Below are 23,591 nucleotides of genomic sequence, written 5' to 3' on the forward strand. Positions count from 1 at the left end.
AGCAATGGGGGTTTGAGATGAGATACGTAAGAAATTAAACAGAACCCAGTCTTACAGCAGTTCGTTACAAAATTTAGAATAAATTTTTTTGTCGTGTCACTCAACACAACTTTCAATATAATATATACTATGTACATTTATATATTTATAACCTGACTCTAATGTCACAAGCGCAAAGGCAAATTTTGCCAAAACGCTTAAATTAAAGAGGTGACAAAGCAACGATAAAGGCCCACCTTAACCCTAACGTTACAGGGGCAAAGTCAAATCATAATAAAACGTATGAATGAGATCATACGAATTCACACGAATGAGCCACCTCATAAATAGGTAAGAATTCCCATCAGATTACGTTGATGTATATTTGTATACGAAAAATAATACTTTGTATTACATAAATTAGACCAACAGACATGAATCAATTTTGTGACTGAGACTGTGTTTAACAACAAGAGCATTCTTAAAATAAGTCTTAAAATAAAACTTCTGAGTCTGACCAATGTCTTGTGGTGTAGTAGCCGTGGTGGAATAAGTGGAATAATTGACATTGAATAAATGCAATAAATAAAAAGTAAAAAAATATAATAAATGGAATTGTTGTTCAACACATACTTGCACTGGGATAAAAGGCTAAAAAACAGTTCCCTTTTAATGAAAGAATAAAGCAAACTTTAGAGTACACTCAAGAGACAGTGTGTTTATTACTTTCTTTATTGCTATGTGCTCCCCATTACAACAAACAGCCTCAGTAGTGTACACTTTCATTCCAACTAACAAAAGTACAAGTTAAAACAAAGAGACATGACGGTTAGCAACTGAACATGACTTTGTAAGTCGGAAAAAATAATTAGTTGTGGGAGAAATAAACATTATGTAAGATATTGTATCTGTTTGTGGCTCAGGGATTGTCAATGTACCATCTACTAGCACTTGTTTTCTTTTGGATCTCTGAAAGCTTGTTGATAGCAGCAAATTTTTCATTGACAAGTTTTACATTGATTTTGATTTTGCATTGAAAGTAAAGAGCAATAACATGAATCTGTGTTGCTCATGAACCTCATCTGCTGAATGATGTTCACAAAGACTTTTGATACAACCTGAATCTAGATACTGGCTATTCTAGAAAACCCACAATCATGGTGTCATTTTTTATTAGTTAAAGCTATGAATTAACTGTAAAACACAGTTTTGTTTTGGATTGGGGTGAACCGCTGTATTTGACAGCTTTGTGTAAGATTTCTTTCTAATATTTCTATTACGGGTGTAACGGTACGCGTATTCGTACCGAACCGTCACGAGCTGTCGAGGGGAAAATTCCAAAATGAAGTTATCATTCCTATGCCCTACTCCCTTTGAAGGGCAAAGCCCTTGTAGTTTAGACTTTGGAGTGAGCAGTATACACGTACCGCTACACCCCTAATTTCTATACTAAAACTGCTGTGAAACAGATTTCTCTTATTATAACATCTCAAAATCTGAGCATGTGTCTTATTATTGTATTTAAAATTCAGTTCAAAGAATAACAAAAAGGTAAATATAAAAAAGCTATTCATAGGTCTACTTTTATTTTTTTTATTGTTATGTAAGAGCTACTTTTGCTAGCTTTAGTCTATGCTTTAAAACTGATGTGGTATTTGACAATTTTTTTGGTCTGAAATAACAGATTTGCACATTAAACACGACTTTTGAAATCTCAATAAATACTCTAAAGTTCTCAATGGTATATACAATAGCTATACAGTACTACACAGACAAACGTGTGTATGGTTTTAAACAGCTGAACTCCACTGATAGATTAACTGGTTCCCTTGGTATTGCAGTCAGATGCATTGTGGTTGAAATATAACCCTCGTTTATAAAAAATAAATAGCTTTATTTTCTCTCCAACAATCGAGATATCTCATGCTGTGTCTCACGATATATCTTTAGATCTTAAGAAAGTCCAGCTTTACTCCTTCGAAATCTTGCCTTAAACATTTGATTCATTTCACAATACAATTGTTGGGTCTCTTATATTACTGATAAAGCCGCTGCTGGCACAAAGTTGACACTCAATTTGAAACAAAGTAAGAGGAGAGTTCGAGAAGACAAAATTGAAAAAGGAAAATCAAAGAGATGCTTGAACACTGCATGGGAAAGAAAAAAAGACGTTTAGGGAAAAAAGTGAAATGTATGTATCAGAATAATTGTGATTGAATGCTAGCTGAGAGATGGATTAATAAATGAAACCCTTTTGATGGCTATTTTGCTGATGTATAGTCTACTGCTGGATTGTTTCCTGGGGCTGGCACATGAAAAACATATTCTTCAGTGCTTCACTCATGGCTGGTTGTATATTATTATTAATCTTAACAATAAATGTGTTATATAAAAAGCACCATTTATGCTACTAAATTCCATATTTTCAAAATCCTCAGATTGTTTGTGAAAAAAATAATACTGACATTTTCCATATACAGTATTTACAGGAACGTTCATAAATATTTATTGGTCGAACAAATCCAAGTTAGGAGCTGATAAAAACAAAGCTGTTAGGATTTTGAGGTTTTATATACGTAGCTACAACCGTTTTCTAACAAGTAGGCCTACCACTGGAGTCTCTTTATGTAAGCTCACTGAACCCCCATAGAACAAGCTGTCGAGAAGACACTTTGGCACATTTCTCATCACAACATTGTGTGATAAACATGTTTTAAATTCAAACATTGTTGGCAGGGGAACTGAGAACATTTCAAAGTGAACCAGCACTTTACTCTCTCTTACTTTTCGACATATCAAGTTTGTTCTGAAGGAAGAATGAATGTTAAAGGTCTATATCTACACAAGACAAAATGGAGAAAGAGTCCAAAAATAAGAAACGTTATTCTTCATCTCTCTACCTCAGATAATGCTGTTGGCCACTGACTCTCTTGGAAACTTTCTTTATGGTCTTTAGCACCGTTTTCATTCCATGGGCTATGGATCGACATTGCGGGCAGATTTCTAACGCCTGGTTTGAGGCGCTTTTGGGTCTTGCCATTCTCAGCATTGGGTTTCTGAGGTGGAGGAGTGAGGGTTGGCTTGTTAAACCGGCCTTGTGACGAGGATCCCCGCAGGTTCTGGTGAGCGACTTTCACAGTGCCATTAATTGTGGCCGTGAGTGTCTCCAAAAGTTGAGAGGCTGAACCGAAGCGAAGTCCCTCCTCCATCTCGGCCGCTTCATGGACAAGAGGAGCAAAAGTGCCACTTCTCTTACTGCAGGATTCACAGCAGAGCTTGCTGTAGCCTGGTATAGAGCAATAACGAGCCAGAACCTCCATCTGACAGAATATGGACTTGTCTCCTCCACATGGCTCATCTGTCATAGATAAAACAGAGTTTTATTCTGTGCAGTTTGGGGATAAGTTTTACACAAAACAGTTTTACACCCTAAATGCTTTGGGTGCTTTTAGCAAAGGGTGAAACTATGACTCTGCTGTAAAACCTAGTTGGATATTTTACTGCCTGCATAAGCATCTGCTATTTAAGGGGCCATTCAGACAGAACGCATTTTTCCATTCCAATGTACTACTTTCCCATTGTTTTTCTATTTTAACATACATTTGACGGACATGCATGTCTTGCGTCTTTTGAAGCACCTCGCACACGAGCGCTGCATTTTTAAGACGCTGTGTCAAGTAAAAAAATCAACTTTTACATGCAGCACTGCTCATCAATGTCAGTTCCAAAAACAGTGAACCAATCAGAAGAATTTGGAGGCGGGGCAAGCGTTGCCAGATTCTGTTTACAGTAGCAAGTTGGCATGACAACTCTTTTATTTAACGGCAACATGGCGGAGGAGGCGTTCTAGGCTGCACTTAAAAAAAAAACATCTGAGTGCTGCGTCTCGCGATTTTAGATGCAGAGACGCATTCTATCTGAATGGCCCCTAAGACTGCATCTGCCATTGAACCTGATTTGAAACACCCAAATGACGCTTAGTTTTTTAATCCAATAAGCATATCCATAGCATGTATAGTGAGCTCATATGGAAGCATATTGGTAGCTATTTAAAATTTGAAATGCAATACGCAAAATGGCAATGGAGTATGTAAAATGACAATGCAATTGTGTATTTAAATATACATTTTAAATAACATATGTGCAACATTAGGTGTAAAATGAAAATAAAAATTCAATTATATCAATTACATTTGTTAGTTCCTACACTAGTTTTAATATGTTATTTAAATGGATATTTTTAACAATCTTTATGTGGCAAAATGAAAATGAAAATGCATTCCCAGGATTGTTTATATATGTTTAAGATAGTCAAGCAAAACTGTAGCAAAATGATAATTTAAATGTTATTTTCCCTAAATGCATTAACAGGTTGAACATTTGGGATTGCATTTTCATTTACACACAGCGCTTTGGGTGTTGTAAAATTCAATGTGGACTTGCATTTCGAGCTGGCCACGCCCCCTCCCCGGTACAGTATCATTGTGTGAAGGCGGAGCCAGCCTTCAGCCAAAATGATCGGCATAAATAAGCATCTACACCTTGAGCTACGCGTGCGTGTTAACTTCTGATCTGCTGCTATCATTTAAAGCGATTTGGAAAATGAATGATGTTTTTACTGAAGTAACTATAGTTGAAGTATTCCTGTTGAAATAAAAACTATAGAACCCTGCCCAGTAGTGTTGTCAAAAATATCGATATTTCGATAAGTATCGATACTGAAGAATCTGAAACAGTTCCAATACCCATGTCCCACGTATCGATATCAGCTGCGCGTTCCCGCTCTCTTTCTCTTTTCCGACAGTGAGTTAACACACACTGCACGTGATCGCATAACAACAGAGCCCCGCCTCCTCTCACATACTTGACTCGTTTGTGGCAGTTAAATCGTATTTATGTTAGAGAAAAGATGGCCAGTCTCAGTAACACATCTGGCGTGGTGCACGCTCGTTACGCTTCCCGTGTTTACCATAGCGATCCATGTATGTGCGCTGATCAATAATTTTATCCACTCGTTTCATTCGCCCTGGTTATATGTTGTTTATGTTAGTACAGAGTCTCCGCAACAGTTCTCATGTTTAATGCACGAGTTTCTGTCTTTATGTGCGCTCATCAATAATTTCATCCACTCGTCTCGTTCGCTCAGGTTAAATTGATGTTTGAAATAATGCTGGTGCGGGTAAAGTCTCCGCAACAGTTCTCGCGTGTGATACACGTTTGCACTTCCGTGTTTACCATAGCGCTCTATGTATGTGCGCTGTTCAATGATTTCATCCACTCGTCTCATTCGCGCCAGTTAAAAGTTGTTAATGTTAGAAAGATGTCCAGTGCGGAGTCTCTGCAACACTTCTTGCGTTTAAGTCTATATGTGCGCTGATCAAAGATTACAGTATGGGCCTATGGTGAATAAAAGCCAATTTAGCCAAATAAAAATGTAGGCTATTAACTAATATTAACGAACAATGAATGAGCAATACATTTGTTCAAGCTCCCCTGTTGAAAAATCCAGTATACTGTATGCTGGGTAAGGTATGTTTTGATCGATGCTGGTTTGATCTTAAACCAGCTAAGAACCATCTTAAATCAGCATATGAACGGTTTAATCCAGCACAAACCAGCAGTGTTGTAGTCGAGACCAGCTCATTCGAGTCCGAGTCAAGTCCGAGTCCAGAGTAGGTCGAGTTCGAGTCAAGACCGAGTCCAGAGTAGGTTGAGTTCGAGTCAAGACCGAGTCCAGAGAGGGTCGAGTCCGAGTCAAGTCCGAGTCCTAGGACAAGAGATCTGAGACGAGACCTATAGAAATCTTCAAGAATATTTTAAATGTTTGGTGGAAACAATAAAACTGGCACCGAGTTCATAGAGTGTGCAGTGCATTAAATATACCATGGCATGTACACTGTGTTTTATTTACTTAGACTGATATTAGTTTAAAAATATTATTAGCTGAGGGTAAAAAAGGCCACATAGTAAGTGTTGTAGAGGTAATTTTATTACAATTATGACTTCCCCCTGACCAAAGATATGTCCAAAATTGCCCTTTATTGGCCCATTATTACGTTTTCTGAACGTCTGATATTGACGTACAGGGGACCTTGGTACAAAGTAAAAACTGGTTCAAATCTGGAGTTTATCAGACTACTTTCAGTTTTCACATGGAAATAAATGAAATGAGACTCTGTGAAATGAGTTTTGTACCCACAATAATAACCATTATTGTGATCAGTGTTTGCTTTAGTTGGGCTCTTGATCCTTGACTTTTGTTAAATTAATTCGTTCAGGTCATGTAATAGTGTTTTAAAAACACTTGTGCACCGTGAAAGACAGACATGCTTTTACAAAAGTTGGGGTTGTTCTCATGGAAATTGTCAAACATTATTGATCAATTGATGACTGGTCTGAGTGCTCTGGCTAGTCAATGCACAAGTATTGAGAGAAAATAAACAAACATATTTCACTGACATCAACCCTCATCATACAACCCTCAACAATGATGACAATCGTCAAAATAATTCAGATAAACAGATCACCCAGCATGCATTGCAGCATGAAGCTTTCTTTTGTTGATTGTCACCATTGTTGAGTTTCATATGCAGATTCTTGATGTCGTTGTGTGTTTAAGTGGTTTAACAGATTGTGAATATGTTAATTCCTAAAAATATCACAGTATATCAAACTACAGATCCACAGAGCTGACACATTAATAAACCAAACCCAATTATTAACAGTGATCTAAACAATTTCAAAATGCATGCATTACCATTCAGAAGTAGTCATCTCTTTGCCACAACTAATTTATTTTAACACACAGTTATGGCTGAAGGAAACCTAATTTAACATTAAAATAGAAGAGCCAAGAGCTCAACTAAAGCTAAAAAAGATCACAATAATGGTGATTTTTGCAGGTACAAAAGTGATACTGATTCAATGCAATGAACATTGACAAATCATCAATTTTTAACCTTGATTCAATGGTTGCTTGCTATCTTACTGCACTCAAATCATTCAGCTCAGTTTATTTCAAAGAGTCTCACTTAATTTATTTCCATGTGTAAACTCAAAATTCAACCAGTTTTTATTTTGTACAGACTGGACATCAATATTAGACAATCAGGAGACGCCATGAAAAGCTATAGAAACAACTTTCATTTTTGGCCCATAGAGGGACGTCTTTTCAATGTATTTAATATTTTTGCTGGAACTCGAGTGGACTCGGGCATAAGTCCAATTCCGAACATGTTCGAGTACGAGTCGAGACCGAGTCAAAATGCACACAAGTCCATGACAAGACCAAGACCATTAAAATAGGGTCTCGAGACCGAGTTCAAGACCGAGTCCGAGTCTCGAGACTTCAACACTGCAAACCAGCATCAAAACATACCAAACCAGCATAGGCTGTTTTTTTCAACAGGGTCTGGTCCATTAATACTGACAAATACAACTTTGATTTTAAATAGTAAATGTATTCGTAAAATTAACATTAGATTAACAATTAATAAGTAATGTAAAAATATATACCTCATTGTCTAGTCTTGTTCAATTTAACTTCAAATAAAATTTAAAAAGGCCTACATTGCTATTGCTTATTAGGGCCTTATTGCTATGGCAGTTTATTACCCGTGGTATCGAAAATGGTATCGAATATCGATCTTTTTTTAGGTATTGAATCGAAGTTAGAAATTCCAGTATCGTGATAACACTACTGCCCAAAATACAACATAAAATGTAATGGATTTAATGGTTATAATGGGAATTGTACTATGGATACTTGTTGTCTACTTGTATGTGATGGATTCTATTGGTGGGATGGTAAATCCCATTGGAATACGTTGCGCCACAAAAACAGTTTCTGAATGATTATGCTAAGATATTGACTAAGACAACAAATACTGAATGTGTTTATGATGAAAACGTGTATGTTCAAGCGATTTAACGCTTTTATCATCACTGCAGTTGTACGTGTTTTCAACACCTCAAAACAACACACGTAATGAACGATGCTGGTTCCGCCTTCACGCAAAGACGCTGTATCGGGGAGGGGGCGTGGCCAGCTCAAAATGCATTTTCAAGTCCACATTGAATTTTGCAACACCCAACGCGTTGTGTGTAAATGAAAATGCAATCCCAAATGTTCAACCTGTTAATGTTAATGCATTTAGGGAAAATAACATTTAAATGATTATTTTGCTACAGTTTTGCTTGTAACGTGTAATTTTACAGGGGAAAAATGTTATTTGCCCCAGCTGTCGTAAAATGTCAGTTTCTTTCCAGGACATTTAATACAGTCTATTTTTGAAATACGGTAAAAAAAAGACTGCAATTTCACAAGGGAAAAACTATTATTTTACAGTATATTTCTGGCGGCGCAGCTATCGTAAAATTTATGTTTTTTTTACAGTGAACCTTAGTGTCAGGGGGGTGCTTATGATACCTTGAATTGCTTCCTAATTGGCAGCTTGATAACTTTTGGAAGAGTCTGTTTGCACACTCTTTACATTGGTACAAAATGCATGTTTCATTACACACACAATGGTTACTGAATGTTACATTGGCCAGAGATAGCTACATTCTCATTTATTCTCACAATAAAATAAAATAACACATTAATCTTTATCATCATTAACGATCATAGGAAGTTCTTATCATTAGTCAACTCTTGTCAACCTTCAGAAGATATAAATCTGAGAGGATTTCCAGTGTGCAAGCTTTGATGCATTTCATGGAGGTGTTAATATGGAGGTCTCATCTCATCATTTCGTCTCTTATCTGACTATCCAATAAAAAGGTAAAATCTCATAAAGATCATGAGATCCTCTGTAAAAGAGCCACTAGGGCTTTCAATTAATATATGTCATAATAATGTCATTCCAATTTTTTGAAGCTGGATTACAGACTGGTTTTGCCAAGTGAACCACCAACTGATTTGTCTTTACAGATGAAAAGAAGCAAAATGTCTCAAGCTCCCTAAGGCGTCTCCCTTTATACATAGCTGAAAAGTCCATCGATGTGTCATAACAGCGCCATTTGTAAAGGGTAGGTGTTTTGTTTACTTTCTGATGAGATATATTTAATCCCCGTGTGGTTTGAGCCATTAAACAGGAAGTGTGCAAGCAGGCTTTCTTTCTTACTCTTTTCAGACTCAAAACCACACTGTGTCCTAACAAATAATGCTTGCCAACTGAAAACTAATGGCTTTAATCATGAAATATCTCATGGAAATTCACAAAAGAAGCGATATAGTCCACTTGAAAGATAGCTACGTTCAACTCATTCTCTGTGCGGTAAGGGCTGCAATTAACCACATAAAACATGCTGCTTAAAGGGAAAATCTAGCTTTTATAAAATTCCAGAAATTCCAGAAATGTCTAGGATTGAAAAACAGAGCCCATTATTTATGAATAATAAATCTTGACAAAGCATTATGTAGTTCAAGCTTTTAGGCATTATGTGACCTAATTAAACATTTTGAAGAGATTTTTCTAAATCATTGCTCTCAGCAAACACAAGGCTGAGTTTGAGGTAAACAAGTTGTTAGAATTTCAGTCACCAGAGAGCAGTTAAAAAATTCACATACCACAGTCATTCTGGAACATTCATTATGATTTGAAAATTTTCAGGGCTACATAAATAATTTTATCAATGGGGATGAAGCACACAACAGTGTGTGCACTGTGTGATGGTTTGCATTCTCTCTAATTAAAGCTTCTTTTGTTGAATAAGGCAAACAGCTTAGGTTTTTTTCTACTGGGGACTGGAAACTAACCAATTAAAATTGAATACAAATACTTGAATAACAATTACTTTTGAACTATTTAGGGTTGCCTAACACAATTAAAACTTGCCATGTTGGTTTTAAAAGGATAGTTCACCTCGTGAATTACTTACTATAGTTGTTTCAAACCTGTATAAATTTCTTTGCTCGGTTGGACACAGAGCAAGATATTTGGAGGAATTCTTGTAACCAAACAGTTCTTGGACCACACTGACTACCATAGTAGGAAAAATGACAATGGTGGTTAAAAATGCTCTATAACTGTTTGCTGTCCTACATTCTTCAAAATATCTTCTGTGTTCAAAAGAACAATATACAGTATATACAGTATACAGTATATATATATATATATATATATCTTTAAAGTAATTTTTCCTACTATGGTAGTCAGTGTGTCAAAATTTATACAGATTTGGAAAAACTCGAAGGTAAGTAAATTATGACAGAATTTTTATTTTTGGGTGAACTATCCCTTTACAATCTGTGTTCCTGTGCTTCTCTGTGTTCCTGTAGAAAGCATTGCGCAAGGAACGCAAAGGTTGTGGGTTCCAATTCATAATTAAAATCTCAAAAACAAAACATACATACAAAAATATATTTTCTCCATTTCAAAGCAAAGCGTATAAACAAGAAAAACACAAAGACTCTAAGAAATATTAGGATAGTATGATTCTAGAGAGAGAGAGGTATTCAGGTGGGATGATAAAATCTCGGTTTAGGCTACTGATAACATGGGAGATCACACCATTAGATCATCTTTGAAGCAGGAATAAAGAATCACTACCATCACTATAGCCCACAACGTCCCCCATCACACTTAAATCTTCCCGAAACAAATTATTTCAACAAGGTGCTTGGGGCTTAGAATGGATTTGGAATGGCCTGTTTGTGTTGCCTTACCATGGCAAGATCCTGGCCTGCAGGGTCTGTGAGATTCTGGCTTCTCGCCAGTGCATTGATCTCCAATCCGGCATGTCACCAGGCGTCGGGCCACACCCTCTCCACAGGTCACTGAGCACTGAGAGATGGATGAACAAGAGGGTAAGGGAAGCAAGGAAATGTACATTTATTAAACATGATATTCTGCCAATGGCGAAACATTTTAAACATGTGACATGTTTCCAATGACACTACACAAAAGTACTGGCTTTCAAAAACAATTATTGTGGCTCAGTGGTTAGTGCATGGCGCTAGTAACGCCAAGGTCATGGGTTAGATCCCAGGGGATTGCACATAGTCAGAAACAAAATGTATAGTACAATGCAATGTAAGTCGCTTTGGATAAAAGCGTCTGCCAATGCGTAAATGTAAATGTACTAAAAAGACATAAGGATGATGTTTAAAAGGTGTGGTGTTTGTAGTAAATGTAAGTAGCACGAAAAGTAAAAAATAATGTTTGCAAACAACTTTTGTGTGTGCCTAATCCCTTCACACCCTCGCACAGAATAGTGGGTGGGGAAACAGGTCTGATGACACTTCCTGACTGAACGGCAGCCAGCTGTGCAGAGCATCAAGTGTTTGAGACAAGATGAATGTTAACTAGCATGTGTAAAGATACATATTATGAGCATCTTACACATTTAACAGATAGCATATGGTGGACTGCTATCAGAGCAAGCCTTTCTAATGATTAGACAAGAAAAAAAACCCATGTACCTTGATTTGAGCTATTAACACCAAGTGCAATGTCCATTGAAAATGAAAGTGAAAGTGACCTATTTGTCAGGTATACCCGATTTATACCTATTTGTCAGGTATGACCCATACGCGAAATGTGACCTCTGCATTTAACCCATCCAGAGAGTAGTGAACACACGCACAGCAAGTGGTGAACACACGTACACCCGGTGCAGTGGGCAGCTATCACTGCAGCGCCCGGGGAGCAAGTAGGAGTAAGGTGCCTTACTCAAGGGCACCTCAGTCATTACCCGCCGGATCTGAGGATCGAACCAGCAACCTTCTGGTCACAAGTCCGACTGGTCCCATTAGGCCACGACAGCTTGGTGTTGACTGAAAGTTAAAGGAAGTTTAAAAAAATGCATATTTTTTGAGTTATTAAACATTGTATCGTTAAAGTTGGTATTATACCTTATATTGCTATCATATACTGTTGTGTACCAACATTAACACAACATTTCCCCAAAACCATGTTTAATCGGAGATACAGGGTTTATAACTTGGGAGCAGGGAGATTGATAAGCTGTCATTGATAAGAATGGTACGGACACAGACGTCGCTGCTGCCAGCAGTGTTCATCAAAGTCTGCGGTCGCGTTGAGCCTTTTGACAAGAGACGAGGCTTTAAGAGCTAATGAAAGCTAATGATTGTGGTTACATACATCTTCCTAAACTCTATTTTAAACGTTAGCGCTATGAGTGATGCAATACCCAAATAAAACGTTAAACAGGCTGTCTAATATAGGCGGAAATTAATCTGCACGCAACTAAAGTCGGCGGTCGCGATGAGCCTCTTGACAAGAGAAAAGGCTTCAATCATTAACCAAAGCTAACGACTGTGGTTACATACATCTTCCTAAACTCTATTTTAAAGGTTTAAGAACTATAAGTGATGTAATACAAAAAACGATGAGCTGACTAGGCTGTCTAATAGGCGGAAATTAGCCGAATCTGCTGGCAAATTTACCTTCGTGGCTCACGGGCTTCCTTCTGCACCGAAGCATTACAGCTATCGATTTTTAACAAAACAGGAATACTCAAATGTATCTAACCTAACTATTTTCACTCGTTATTGTCTAAAAAACGTTCAATCAGGAAACGTAATGCCGAGAAGCTCCCGTGGAGTGAAGAAGTTGAATTGTCCAATGGAGTTAAGAGATTTGCTCTCAAGCTATTTTCAACACTTTAGATTGGTTAATAATTTGTAAAAATAACAGACCCACATGGGGACTGACCAATAGCATCGATTTGTGAAAAAATATGAAATTGACCAAATTTGGACATAGGAGGTTTCCGCCCGACAGCGACAATATGCTGGTTCACTATACAGGATTACCCCCCACCCCATCTGAGTGCTGGCTCTTCCCTTACACAAAGAAAATATATTTTCATATACCGTTTATTTATTTTTTTACCATTTAAAAGAATCAAAATATTTCTTGACACTCAAGAGAATACTGAATTTGGGATAATGAGGTCCCTGTATAAATAATAATTTGAATAATTAGAAAATTTCTCATCTTTTCAATCTCATTGGTTGTCGCCTGTCTTGTGACCATAAGAACCAATGAGATTCAACCGTGAGAACATCGCTACTTCATAGTGATATGAATTTAAACTTTTGAATCTAATTGGTTGCAGTGTGTCTTGTATCTGCTAGAACCAATGAGATTCAAGAGATGAAATTCGTTGAGCCTGTGTGTGGCCATTTTGAGTTAGAACAGTGATAATCTTCTTTACATCCAAACATGACTAAATTAGTTTAAAATATGAATCGGTTTTGCTCACAAATGTATCGTTTTGTTATGAGACATGTATTAACCCTGGACATGTAACCCAAGAGCTGTGTGGATTACTTTTATAATGAATATATGCCCTTTTTGCAGTGGCTCACTGGGATTTGACCCACTCCAAAAGGCTTATTATTACTCCAAATGTGTTCGGCAGAAGACAGCAAGACGTACACCTAGGATGGCATGAGGGTGAGTAAATTATAGCAAAAATGTAATTCTAGGATGAATTGTTCCTTTAACACAGAAAGAGGCATTTGCCCTGGCACAAACTGTTAGTAAACCTGGCCCTTTTTTTGTGTATAACAACATACCTCCAACCAGGGCCCGGTCCTCCACTGGCTTGGGCACGGCGCTCTGTTGCATGGCTGTCTGATCTCAGGCTTTTCCCCACTGCAGTACTTGCTGTGAATAGAGCGGTTTGTGCCTTCATGGAGAAACTGGACACATCGGACGGTACGGATCTGGTATCCCAAACTCCCACAAGTTTTAGTACAATGTTCCCACTCATCTGCAATCCATCTGTTAAATTACAAATTAAATCAGGTTCAGTAAATGGATAAGTCAATAATTCATTGTTTTTTTACAGTATACAGATTGTAGACCATTTTGATTATTAAAGGCCAGAATTTTTTTTAAATACATTGGCCTCAAAAAGCAGGTAAACACTTAAACCACACATTAAAAAGCATTAATGCCTTTCAATTAATGTTGTTGGGACACCGGTGAGAACTCGAAGGTAACTTTATACATCCATTAAAAACAACCTTGACAGCAGCTGGTTAAAGAAAAAAAAAACAGAAACAGTTTAGAAAAAAAGGTTATTTCATTCTTTGGGTTTCATTTTATGTGCAGTGACATGTAGCCACACATGGTTACCATACTCAGAATTTGTGCTCTACACTGCATCCAAGTGAACACACACAGAGGTTCACATGCATACATACACACCCAGAGCTGTGGGCAGCCATTTGTGATGTTCATTATTCCCCTCACTCCCTTCTACCTCCTCTATATCAATCTAATGTTAGCAATGTGCTGCTTTAAGTGTGATTTAAAATGTCTAAAATTGTCAAAATGCATTTATGTTTCACTGTTTACAAAAAACAGTGTAAGCAATTGTTAATTCTGTATGTAAAGACCTGAAGTACAAAACAAATCTCTGAACAGTTTTGACATATTTCATTGTAGTTTCTTTTATCTGCTATAAAGACAAACCATTTCCTCTTTAATACGCAGAAGATCTTCTGTATCCTCTGTATTTCAAAGGTCAGATGTTAAAAAAAGTAAAATACAAAAAAATCAATTTTATATTCTGAACTCCTAATAAAATCAGATAATGTACTGTAAACATTCGGGCAGTTGAACTATTTGTGGAACAAATTTGAATCTGTGACAATGCCTTCATCGTCCTATTATAGACCATCTCATAGGACGTGCGCGCCTGCTGCCATTAACTTCCGGTCTGTGATTGTTTATCAGTCCGGCTACTGTCTAATAATATAACGTTTAATTTATGTCAATATTATTTTACTGTATAATAATTGTATTAAATAAACGATTTGTTGATTTTTGCTCTATGATAATTTTATTAAATAAACAATTTGTTGAATGCGTATCTTTGTCGCATTTGAAGAAACCGTATGGGACATTGACATCTAATGGTTGAGCTTGGTATTGCAGTCTAAATTCAAAATATTGGAGAGGCAAGTTTGGCCAAGTAACGGTTCTTCTCGGTTTCTTTTGCTTGTTATCAGAAATAATCTGCAGACACATGTACTGGAAGTTAAGGGCAGTCCACAAACGTATGGAATTCTTTTTGTGCCAATAAAAATGACGCAAACTTTAAAAAACGAACAAAAATATACAATAAGAAAGAAGAAACACACTTTGATAATGAAAACAATAAACTCAATTGCACAAATGTGACATGACTTTCAAACAAACAGATTTTTTTCTTAACAATTTTCTAAGTTTCGTTTTAGCAAATAATAGCTTTTGAATTCGCTGCTGGATTTTTCATTTGTGATTGATGGCTAGTGGGTTTTTGATTGACAGCTCCCTGACAAGGAAGTCGATAGTGAAGATAGTGTTTGTACTTGAAATTACTTTCTTGTTTAGTATATTAGTTAGTAATTGGTATTTGAAGTTGTTTAGTCATGCGCGGTGTGGATCCTCCTCACCCTCAGGTAAATGAATGTAATTCAGATAATAAAATCTCTAAAAGTTTTATTCCTGTACAGTAGCAATTCTGTCTTATCTCGTTCATTATGTGCTTTATATATATTTTTTGCCAGGTATTATTTTACTTTCAAGATTATTTTCTTGAACAGGAACAAACAACATAACATTCAATAAGAAGACAAATTACAGATTATTGGGTAGTGAGAAATGAACGGGCTACATGAAAATAATGCTGCATATGAAACCGGTGCTCTTACTCGCCCCGCCCTGCTCGGGCCTCGAACTGGCGGCAGTCCGGATGGGAGACGGGCGCTCTAACGAGGAGGCTAAAGAACGCAGTCTCTTGCACCTGTCGGTCGCTAGATCTCTGTTGGTCGGGGAGTGAGGTTTTATTCACACAGCTCTCTCTCGCTACAGAGATTAAACTTTTTGCGATTTTATTATCTCGGTTACATTAACGTACCTGAGGGTGACATTCGTGTCCAGCTGAGGAGGAGGACCACAATGTCGCTTGCATACAGTCTCTTTTTAAAGGGGTCATATGGCGGAAATACGTGTTTTTCTGTCTTTGGTGCGTTATAAGTTGCCCATGCATGTATTAGACACGTAAAATTGCTAAAATTAAAGTGTCGGAACAAAAGATGCATTCTATCTAAAAGCGAATGCGAACCCAGACCTGCCTGAAACGCCTCGTGTAACCACACCCCGCCAAATGTACGTCACTTCGTAACGTGATTTGACTTAAGACCGCCCAAATCTAAACGCAAGTGAGGTGGGAGTACTTGTAAATCTCATTGTATCATCACCGCCGCAGCCATGTCGCGGAGACGCTGTGTGTTTCGTTGCGAAAAGAAAGATTCTTTGTTTGCCATGCCAAAAGATGAGACAACTAAAAACTGTCACGAAAACCGAGGTGGAAGAACCCAGATGCAGGCAGCGGCAGTGAAGGGGTTAACAGATTATATTTAAACACAAAACAGAAACAAAAAACCCTCGATGGGGGGAAACAAAACTATAACAGAAGACTATAAAAGATAACAAAAACTTCCCACAATGGGGCAGAACGAGAACTAACAATAATCAAAAACTCAAACTAACTAACACGGGCAAGACAAAGCAGGACAAGGCAGGAACTCGAGGAAAACGCACACAACGAACATCAGCACATACATACACAATCCAAGAGCACAAGACAATGAAACATGAGGGCAATTTAAAGGGAAGACAAATGAAGGATAATTGACGAGGGCAGGTGGGAAACATAAGACACGGCAGGGAAGCAATACATGAAATGACAGGGGCGGGGCCAATGACAAGACACGAGAAAACACATGAGATGTCATAACAACAACTCATGGCTTTCTCACATAGAACCTAAGGGCTCCGTCCCGATCCTGCCACATGACTAGAAATACAGAACCAAGAATGCAGGACCGTGACAAAAACGAATGGTTACATTTTATTTACAACACTGTTCCAGAAAAGTACAATCCGAATGTTCAAGTTTGTGCAGCGCATTTCACAGATGATTGCTTCATGAACCTGGGAGAGATCAAGGCCGGCAGTGCACGAAAGCTTTGGTTAAAAAGTGGGGCCATTCCATCCATTAAAACTTAGCTGGCGCTTCAGATTCGCAACCTGTAAGTATATTTTTATTGTAAAAGACTTTGTTACGGACTAACGCGAGTTGAGTTTGTCGTGTGTTTGTGATCTGCAAATGCAGACACGCGCCAACGTGAAAAAAGACAACATAAGTCCTAATAATCAGTAATAATGTTCCCACTAGAGGCAACAAATGTCGTGTTTATAATGTCTTTTTATATTTAGTATTTATTTTGGGTTTATTGTCTTTGTTTAGTTGTGACGAGACGTGGCGTAACACTGGTTGATCAAGAAGGGCCAAAGCGCTCGCGTTATTTATACCATTCCCTGCTGTAATGCGAGCTTGTTTCTATCTCACACAAACTCTGTATGATGTATATGGTTGTTTGTTTATAGTCTTTATAACGTCATATAAAATGTAAAACAGTTAGCTATAGTTTTTAACTATTTAACATCATATTTTTTTAATAAAACCTTACCAATCCTTTACATCCTGCTCAAGTTGCGCTGGCAAAGTTGATGTATCGGCTTGATCATCTTCATTTTCCGTATCAGATTCGAGCTCGAATTGATATAAGGAAGTACCGATGACATTTTATCACTTGTCAGTACAATTGCGTGGGAACATTATGTTCCAAATATGGAAAGAGGCGTTGCATTTCCATGAAACGCTTGCAGTATTCGACCGATCACTACGCACTGATTAACTGGCCAATCATAGCAAACCTCGCTTTTCAGAGCGATGAGCTTTGTAAAAAATCAGCGTGTTTCAGAGAGGCGGGGCAAAGAGGAGATACAAACATGCACGGTATGTGGAAAATACAGCGTTTTGAACCTTAAATCGTGTATACACACTGCATTCCATCTAAAACAAACAATAATATTAGTTTTAGCCGTGTCATATGACCCCTTTAAAGAATCACTTGCTCTTATAAGTCAACTATCTTTTTAAACTCATGGTGAATGTACAGTATTATAGCCCTTTCTTTACATTCATAGAAAGTACACCTCATAAAATAGTATCAATACATTCAAATGACATTTATGTTTTTTAAACGCTACAGCAAAACGCATTTATAAGGTGACACAATTGGAGGTCTTTAGAATGTTTTATTGATTTAGTCTGCCTCTTGCAAACAACATTTTCATTATGTATATACACACACCTACCATAAAACAGGTTAAAGAAAAGCAGAAGAGAGACTTCTTAAAATATAAACAAACATTTAAAGATAAAATCAATACAATACATAACATGCCACCACTATTATTATTATTATGAATAATAAATATGGACTGAAAACGTAACACTTTATTGTACTATCTCCTCAAAACTCACTAGGCATCTCGTGTTCTTGATATGATATAGACTGCTGTCTTTAAGGCCACAGCTATATTTGAGAATATAGCTGTGTCTGAATTCACTCACTTGTTCACTCATTCACACTATTCCCTATGTAGCGAATGCTAAATAGTCCACTATATGAGGTAGAAGTGAATGAAAATGAGTCAACAATTTCGGACACTGACGTAATATATCCTGCGCAGTGGCGGTCCTTCCTACAGGCGACATAGGCGCTTGCCTAGGGCGCCATCTAGTGAGGGGCGCCAAATATGCGGCGAGAAAAAAATATATAATTAAAATTATAATGTCTATTTATTCTTTTCAACGGTTTTTGCCACCCCTCTATCTACAACAATACTTTGACATAAAAAATAAATTAAACTTCTTTGGACATGAGTTCTTTTCTCATGGGGAAGGGGCGCCATCAGTCAAGCTCGCCTAGGGCACCAAATGGTCTAGGACTGCCCCTGATCCTGCGTCTGACAATACTTTCGCGGACATTCGTCATAACACTTATAATACACCTGTGTGACTTTTTTTGAAAAATGGTGAAGTTCATTTTTACATAATTTGTCATGTTTATTGTATTCGTTTTTAATAAAGAGAACAAAACACATGTTTGCGACATTTATGTAAGGAATAATTGACGACGGGCCATTCAATTATCGAAAGTTAATGCACACCCCGAGGTGGTAATGCGGCCACGACGTGAAGCGGAGTGGCCGTTACACCTCGTGTGTAACACTGCTATATATAACATTCATTTAATCTCAAAAGTAGAAAATAACTGTCAACAAGAACAAACACAAGTGTATAAACATACACTCGTGGCATTAATGGCAGTGTTATTTACGTTGACGAAAATTATTTGTTAACGACATGTTTTTACTGATGAAAACGAGACGATAACTAAATAAAAATGAATGCATGATAACGAAAACTGTAATAAAAATATACTGACATTTTTGTCAACTAATAAAACGAGACGAAAATATTCTTGTCACACCTGGCGGACATCAGTTTGAGCAAATGTGCTGCTTATCTCACATAAACGGTAGAGAGAAGTCTCTGGGAGAAGGGTAAGCAGAGACATATATTCTGTGTCTCCACGCGGTTTACAAAGCGTCTTATTTTCCTTCAAACACATTACATAGGGCAAGCTCAAACGTTTTTATATACCTATGTTAACTTATCCGCAAACGCGAGCTGCTGCATAACGTGAAATGCAACATAAAGTAAGCCAAAAGAAAACCAAAGCTGTCCTCTACTGATTATAGAAGTGATGAAGTGAGTCAAATTGTACATTCGAACCAAATATGTAACATGTTTGCATGACTAAAGAAATGTAATACAATTTATATATGTCTTTTTGAAAGCTATTTCTCATTCATTGCTGTCTTAAGCAAAGACAGTGCAGCTCTTTCTTCAAAGGGGCATGCCATAAGCCAATAGCCTTTGAGTGTGAGCCTGTCAGAGTGTTTCATTGGTTGAATGAATTGAATGAATAAGCCCTACTTAACAAGTAATTTGAGTCAAATAGGATTGAATGAACTGGAACGACATGTCGTTCAGGGTCTAATATTATGTGTTCCATCAATGCATAGTTACTGAACTTTTCTGAAAAATAAAGGTAATGACCTGGTTTAATTTCATTCTAAGGTGAAGTAAACTATGTCAAAACAGTTGAATTTTTGTATGGAACATGTAATTACACCTAGTAAATGATTTAAACCATTTAGATTTTAGTAGACTAAACATAATGTATATTTATTCGACTAAAATGTTTTTCATATTTCGTCGACTAAAACTAGACTAAAACTAAAATGATGGGGTTGACTAAAATGTAGGGGTGTAACAAAACGTCGTATTATGATATTTAGCGATGCAAAAATGTTACGATGCGCATCGTAGAGAGATGGGGATATTTTACGATATGATGTTTAATTCTATTCGTTCAGCGGTCAAGACGCTACCTACGCGTCACGTGTGCTTATCTCACATATGCGGTACAGAGAGAGGTCTCTGTGAGAAGGGGAAGCACAAGACACCATCTGTCTCCAAGAGGTTTACAAAGCGTCATATTTTCCTTCACAATCACCGTTAAAACACAGCAAACTTGAAGCGTGACTGCAGGCGAGTCACCCCGAAACTCATAACAAAGGCAGCACAATCGTTTTTAAATGCCAATGTTAATTTATCCGCTAACGTGAGCTGCTGCATAACGTCATATGCAACATAAAGTAAGCCAAAAAAAACAGCGCTGTTCCAAACAGAGAAGCGATGAGTCGTACTGTATATTAAAAGATCGAATGACATGCTAAAAAACAAGTATGTGATCTTTTCTCATTCATTACAGTCTCAAGCAATGACAGCGCAGCGTCAAAGAGACACAAGCCAATAGCGTTTGAGTGTGAGCTCTGTCAGAGCGTTTCATTGGTTGAATGTACTGAATGAACACGCCCTTCACTGAACGAATGAGTCAATTGAGTCAAAATGAGACTGAATGAACTGCTACATGTCGTTCATGGTCTAATATTCTCTGTTACAATAATGCATATCCAGTAGTTACTCAACGTTTCTAAAAAATAAAGGTAATGACCCAGTTTAATTTAATTCCAAGGTAAAGTAAATGATGTCAAAATAGTTAAATCGTTGTATGGAACATTTAATTACACCAATTAAATGAGTTAATACAGATAGATTTTAGTAGACTACTATAATGTAGATTTCGTAGACTAAAAATAGACTAAAACTATGATAAATTGGGATGACTAAAACTAAATTGCATTTTAGTCAAAAGACTATGACTTTGCTGTCAAAATTTGCTGTCAAAATTGACACTGATCTTAATTCTAATTTCATTTAAGCCTTCTTTATTAAGTTGTATGTGCAACAAAATAAGTTACTGAAATTGTTAATATTTTGAAAATAAATGTTATTTGAATTTTTAATTTTGTTCAAAATATCGAGATGTGTATTGTATCGTGAACCCAGCATCGAGATGTGTACCGAATCGTGAGCTGAGTTACACCCCTACTAAAATGTGACTAACACTAAATTGCATTTTCGTCAAAAGACTATGACTAAAACTAAATCAAAATTTGCTGTCAAAATTAACACTGATTAACGGTCACTCTCCTCCAGCTGATTCTAATCAGACGGTTGATTCGCGTTGTATTGTGGGAAATATGAGTGAGTGAGTGTACATCAAATGTACACTCAAAATCAGAATGCATTGTGGGTAAAAAGTAGTGAACAAATGTAGGGAATGAGTTTTATACTCAGAATTTGGATAACACTACAAAATGGCGGACACCCGATATAGTGCACTATATAGGAGATAGGGGGCAAATTCAGACACAGTTTATGGCTATCAATCCTGTATTTACTCGACATTGGCTTGTTGTCACGACGTGATGAGTCTGGAAGCGTGTGTCCCACTCTACTTGCGTGAGAGTTGGCAACCCTGCTAATATACTAACAAAATAAGAAAGTCATTTAAGTACAAACAATAAAACAAAACAATACAATACAGTAGAGGAAACCGCATGCAGATCGCTCTCTAATCCGCTGTACTGTCTTCAGTATCGACTTCAGGGCAGTGTTGCCAGATTGGGTGGACAATTTCCAGCCCAAAGGTTCAATAAAACCCGCCCACTCCAAGAAAAACCAGCCCAATGTCAATCAACGATGATAATGACCATTTTATCTCCTTAAAATGAACTATGACAAGATGAAAAAATATAAGTAAACCAAGAAAACAGGCCAAACATAGCATTAAAGAGAGTTAGAAAATATGACTAATATGACCAGAAACCACTTCAAAGCGACAATCAAGAAATTAACCAATGACGTTAACCCTAAAAAAAACCAATTTTTTTGCAAAAAGTGCCCAATATAATTAATCGGATTCGGAAAGCTGAGTAGGCATTTTCCACTCATTCATGAACTTAATTCACACACCACGGCAGCCAAAAATGTGCAATTCATTGATACATACAACAGAACAAAAAAAGAACAGCAGCAACAATAATGCGCTTACCTTTGAGAGTTGCCTTAACACCTGACAGAACTACAGTACGTCTTTCGTGAAGTATATATTGCAGAACATATAATGTCTCTCTAACCGAGATGTCTTCTGGGTTTACAGCCTGTACTTCAGTGTGCCCAAAAAAGCTGGGGGGCTGCACCCCATTTTGGATCTGCGCCTCCTGAACAAGCACCTGCACAAGCTGCCGTTCAGGATGCTGACGCAGAAGCGCATCTTGGAGTCAGTTCGTCACCAAGATTGGTTCGAGGCAATCGACCTGAAGGACGCGTACTTCCATGTCTCCATCCTCCCTCGACACCGGCCATTCCAATGGTTCGCGTTCGAGGGACGTACGTATCAGTACAAGGTCCTGCCCTTCAGTCTGGCCATGTCTCCCCGGGTGTTTACCAAACTCATGGAGGCTGCCTTAGCTCTCCTCAGGGAGCAAGGTGTGCGATACGCACAGGGACCTTGTGCTCCGGCACCTAGACCGACTGGGTCTTCTGGTCAACTGAGAAAAGAGCAAGCTCTCCCCGGTGCAGAGCTCCTCTTATCTCGGTATGGAACTTGACTCTGCCGTATGTCAGCGCGTCTAACCAGCGAGCGCACAAAGTCGGTGATAACCTGTCTGAAACACTCAGACGGATGTCAACGGTCCCGCTGAAGAAATTTCAGATGCTGCTCGGGCATGACGTCCTCGACAGGGGTTATCCCTCTCGGGTTGATACACATGCGACCGCTTCAGGACTGGCTTCAGAGTCGTGTTCCTTGGAGGGCGTGGCACACCAGCACCAGGCGCATTACGGTGATGCCTCAGTGCCTTTGCACCCTCACCCCTTGGTCAGATCTGGCTTTCTCCGAGCGGGGGTTCCACTCGGGCAGGTTCGAGGCGAGTCATGATTACGACAGATGCCTCCCTGCAGGGGTGGGGTGCCGTGTGCAATGGGCATGCAGTATCGGGGCAGTGGACGGGTCCCCGGCTGCGGTGGCAAATCAACTGCATAGAGTTGTTGGCTGTCCTTTTGGCACTGAAGAGGTTCCAACCCCTTGTGCAGGACAAACACATGCTGGTCAGGTCGGACAGCACTACTGCCGTGGCGTACATCAATCCAAGGCAGCATAAACTCACGGCAGATGTCACAACTCGCCCGACATCTCCTCCTCTGGAGTCAGCAGGTGATCAAGTCCCTGCGAGCCACCTTCATCCCGGGCAACC

At 38.1% G+C, this 23,591-nt stretch overlaps 1 protein-coding gene across 3 annotated transcripts in view; it reads right to left on the bottom strand.

The window, feature by feature from the left end:
* Positions 1-699: 699 nt before the first annotated feature.
* The window catches only part of adamts3 (ADAM metallopeptidase with thrombospondin type 1 motif, 3), a 226,468-nt gene continuing 203,576 nt past the window's right edge, over positions 700-23,591 (bottom strand). For all 3 annotated transcript variants that reach the window (XM_057328004.1, XM_057328020.1, XM_057328011.1), the window contains 3 exons: positions 13,529-13,736; positions 10,649-10,766; positions 700-3,337 (listed from right to left, as the gene is read on the bottom strand). In XM_057328004.1, the coding sequence (XP_057183987.1) occupies positions 2,868-3,337; positions 10,649-10,766; positions 13,529-13,736 (796 nt within the window). In that variant the 3' untranslated portion in view covers positions 700-2,867. The remainder of the gene's footprint in view (positions 3,338-10,648; positions 10,767-13,528; positions 13,737-23,591) is intronic.

This window comes from Triplophysa rosa, linkage group LG2 (assembly GCF_024868665.1).
Source record: "Triplophysa rosa linkage group LG2, Trosa_1v2, whole genome shotgun sequence".
NCBI classification, from domain to species: Eukaryota; Metazoa; Chordata; class Actinopteri; order Cypriniformes; family Nemacheilidae; genus Triplophysa; species Triplophysa rosa.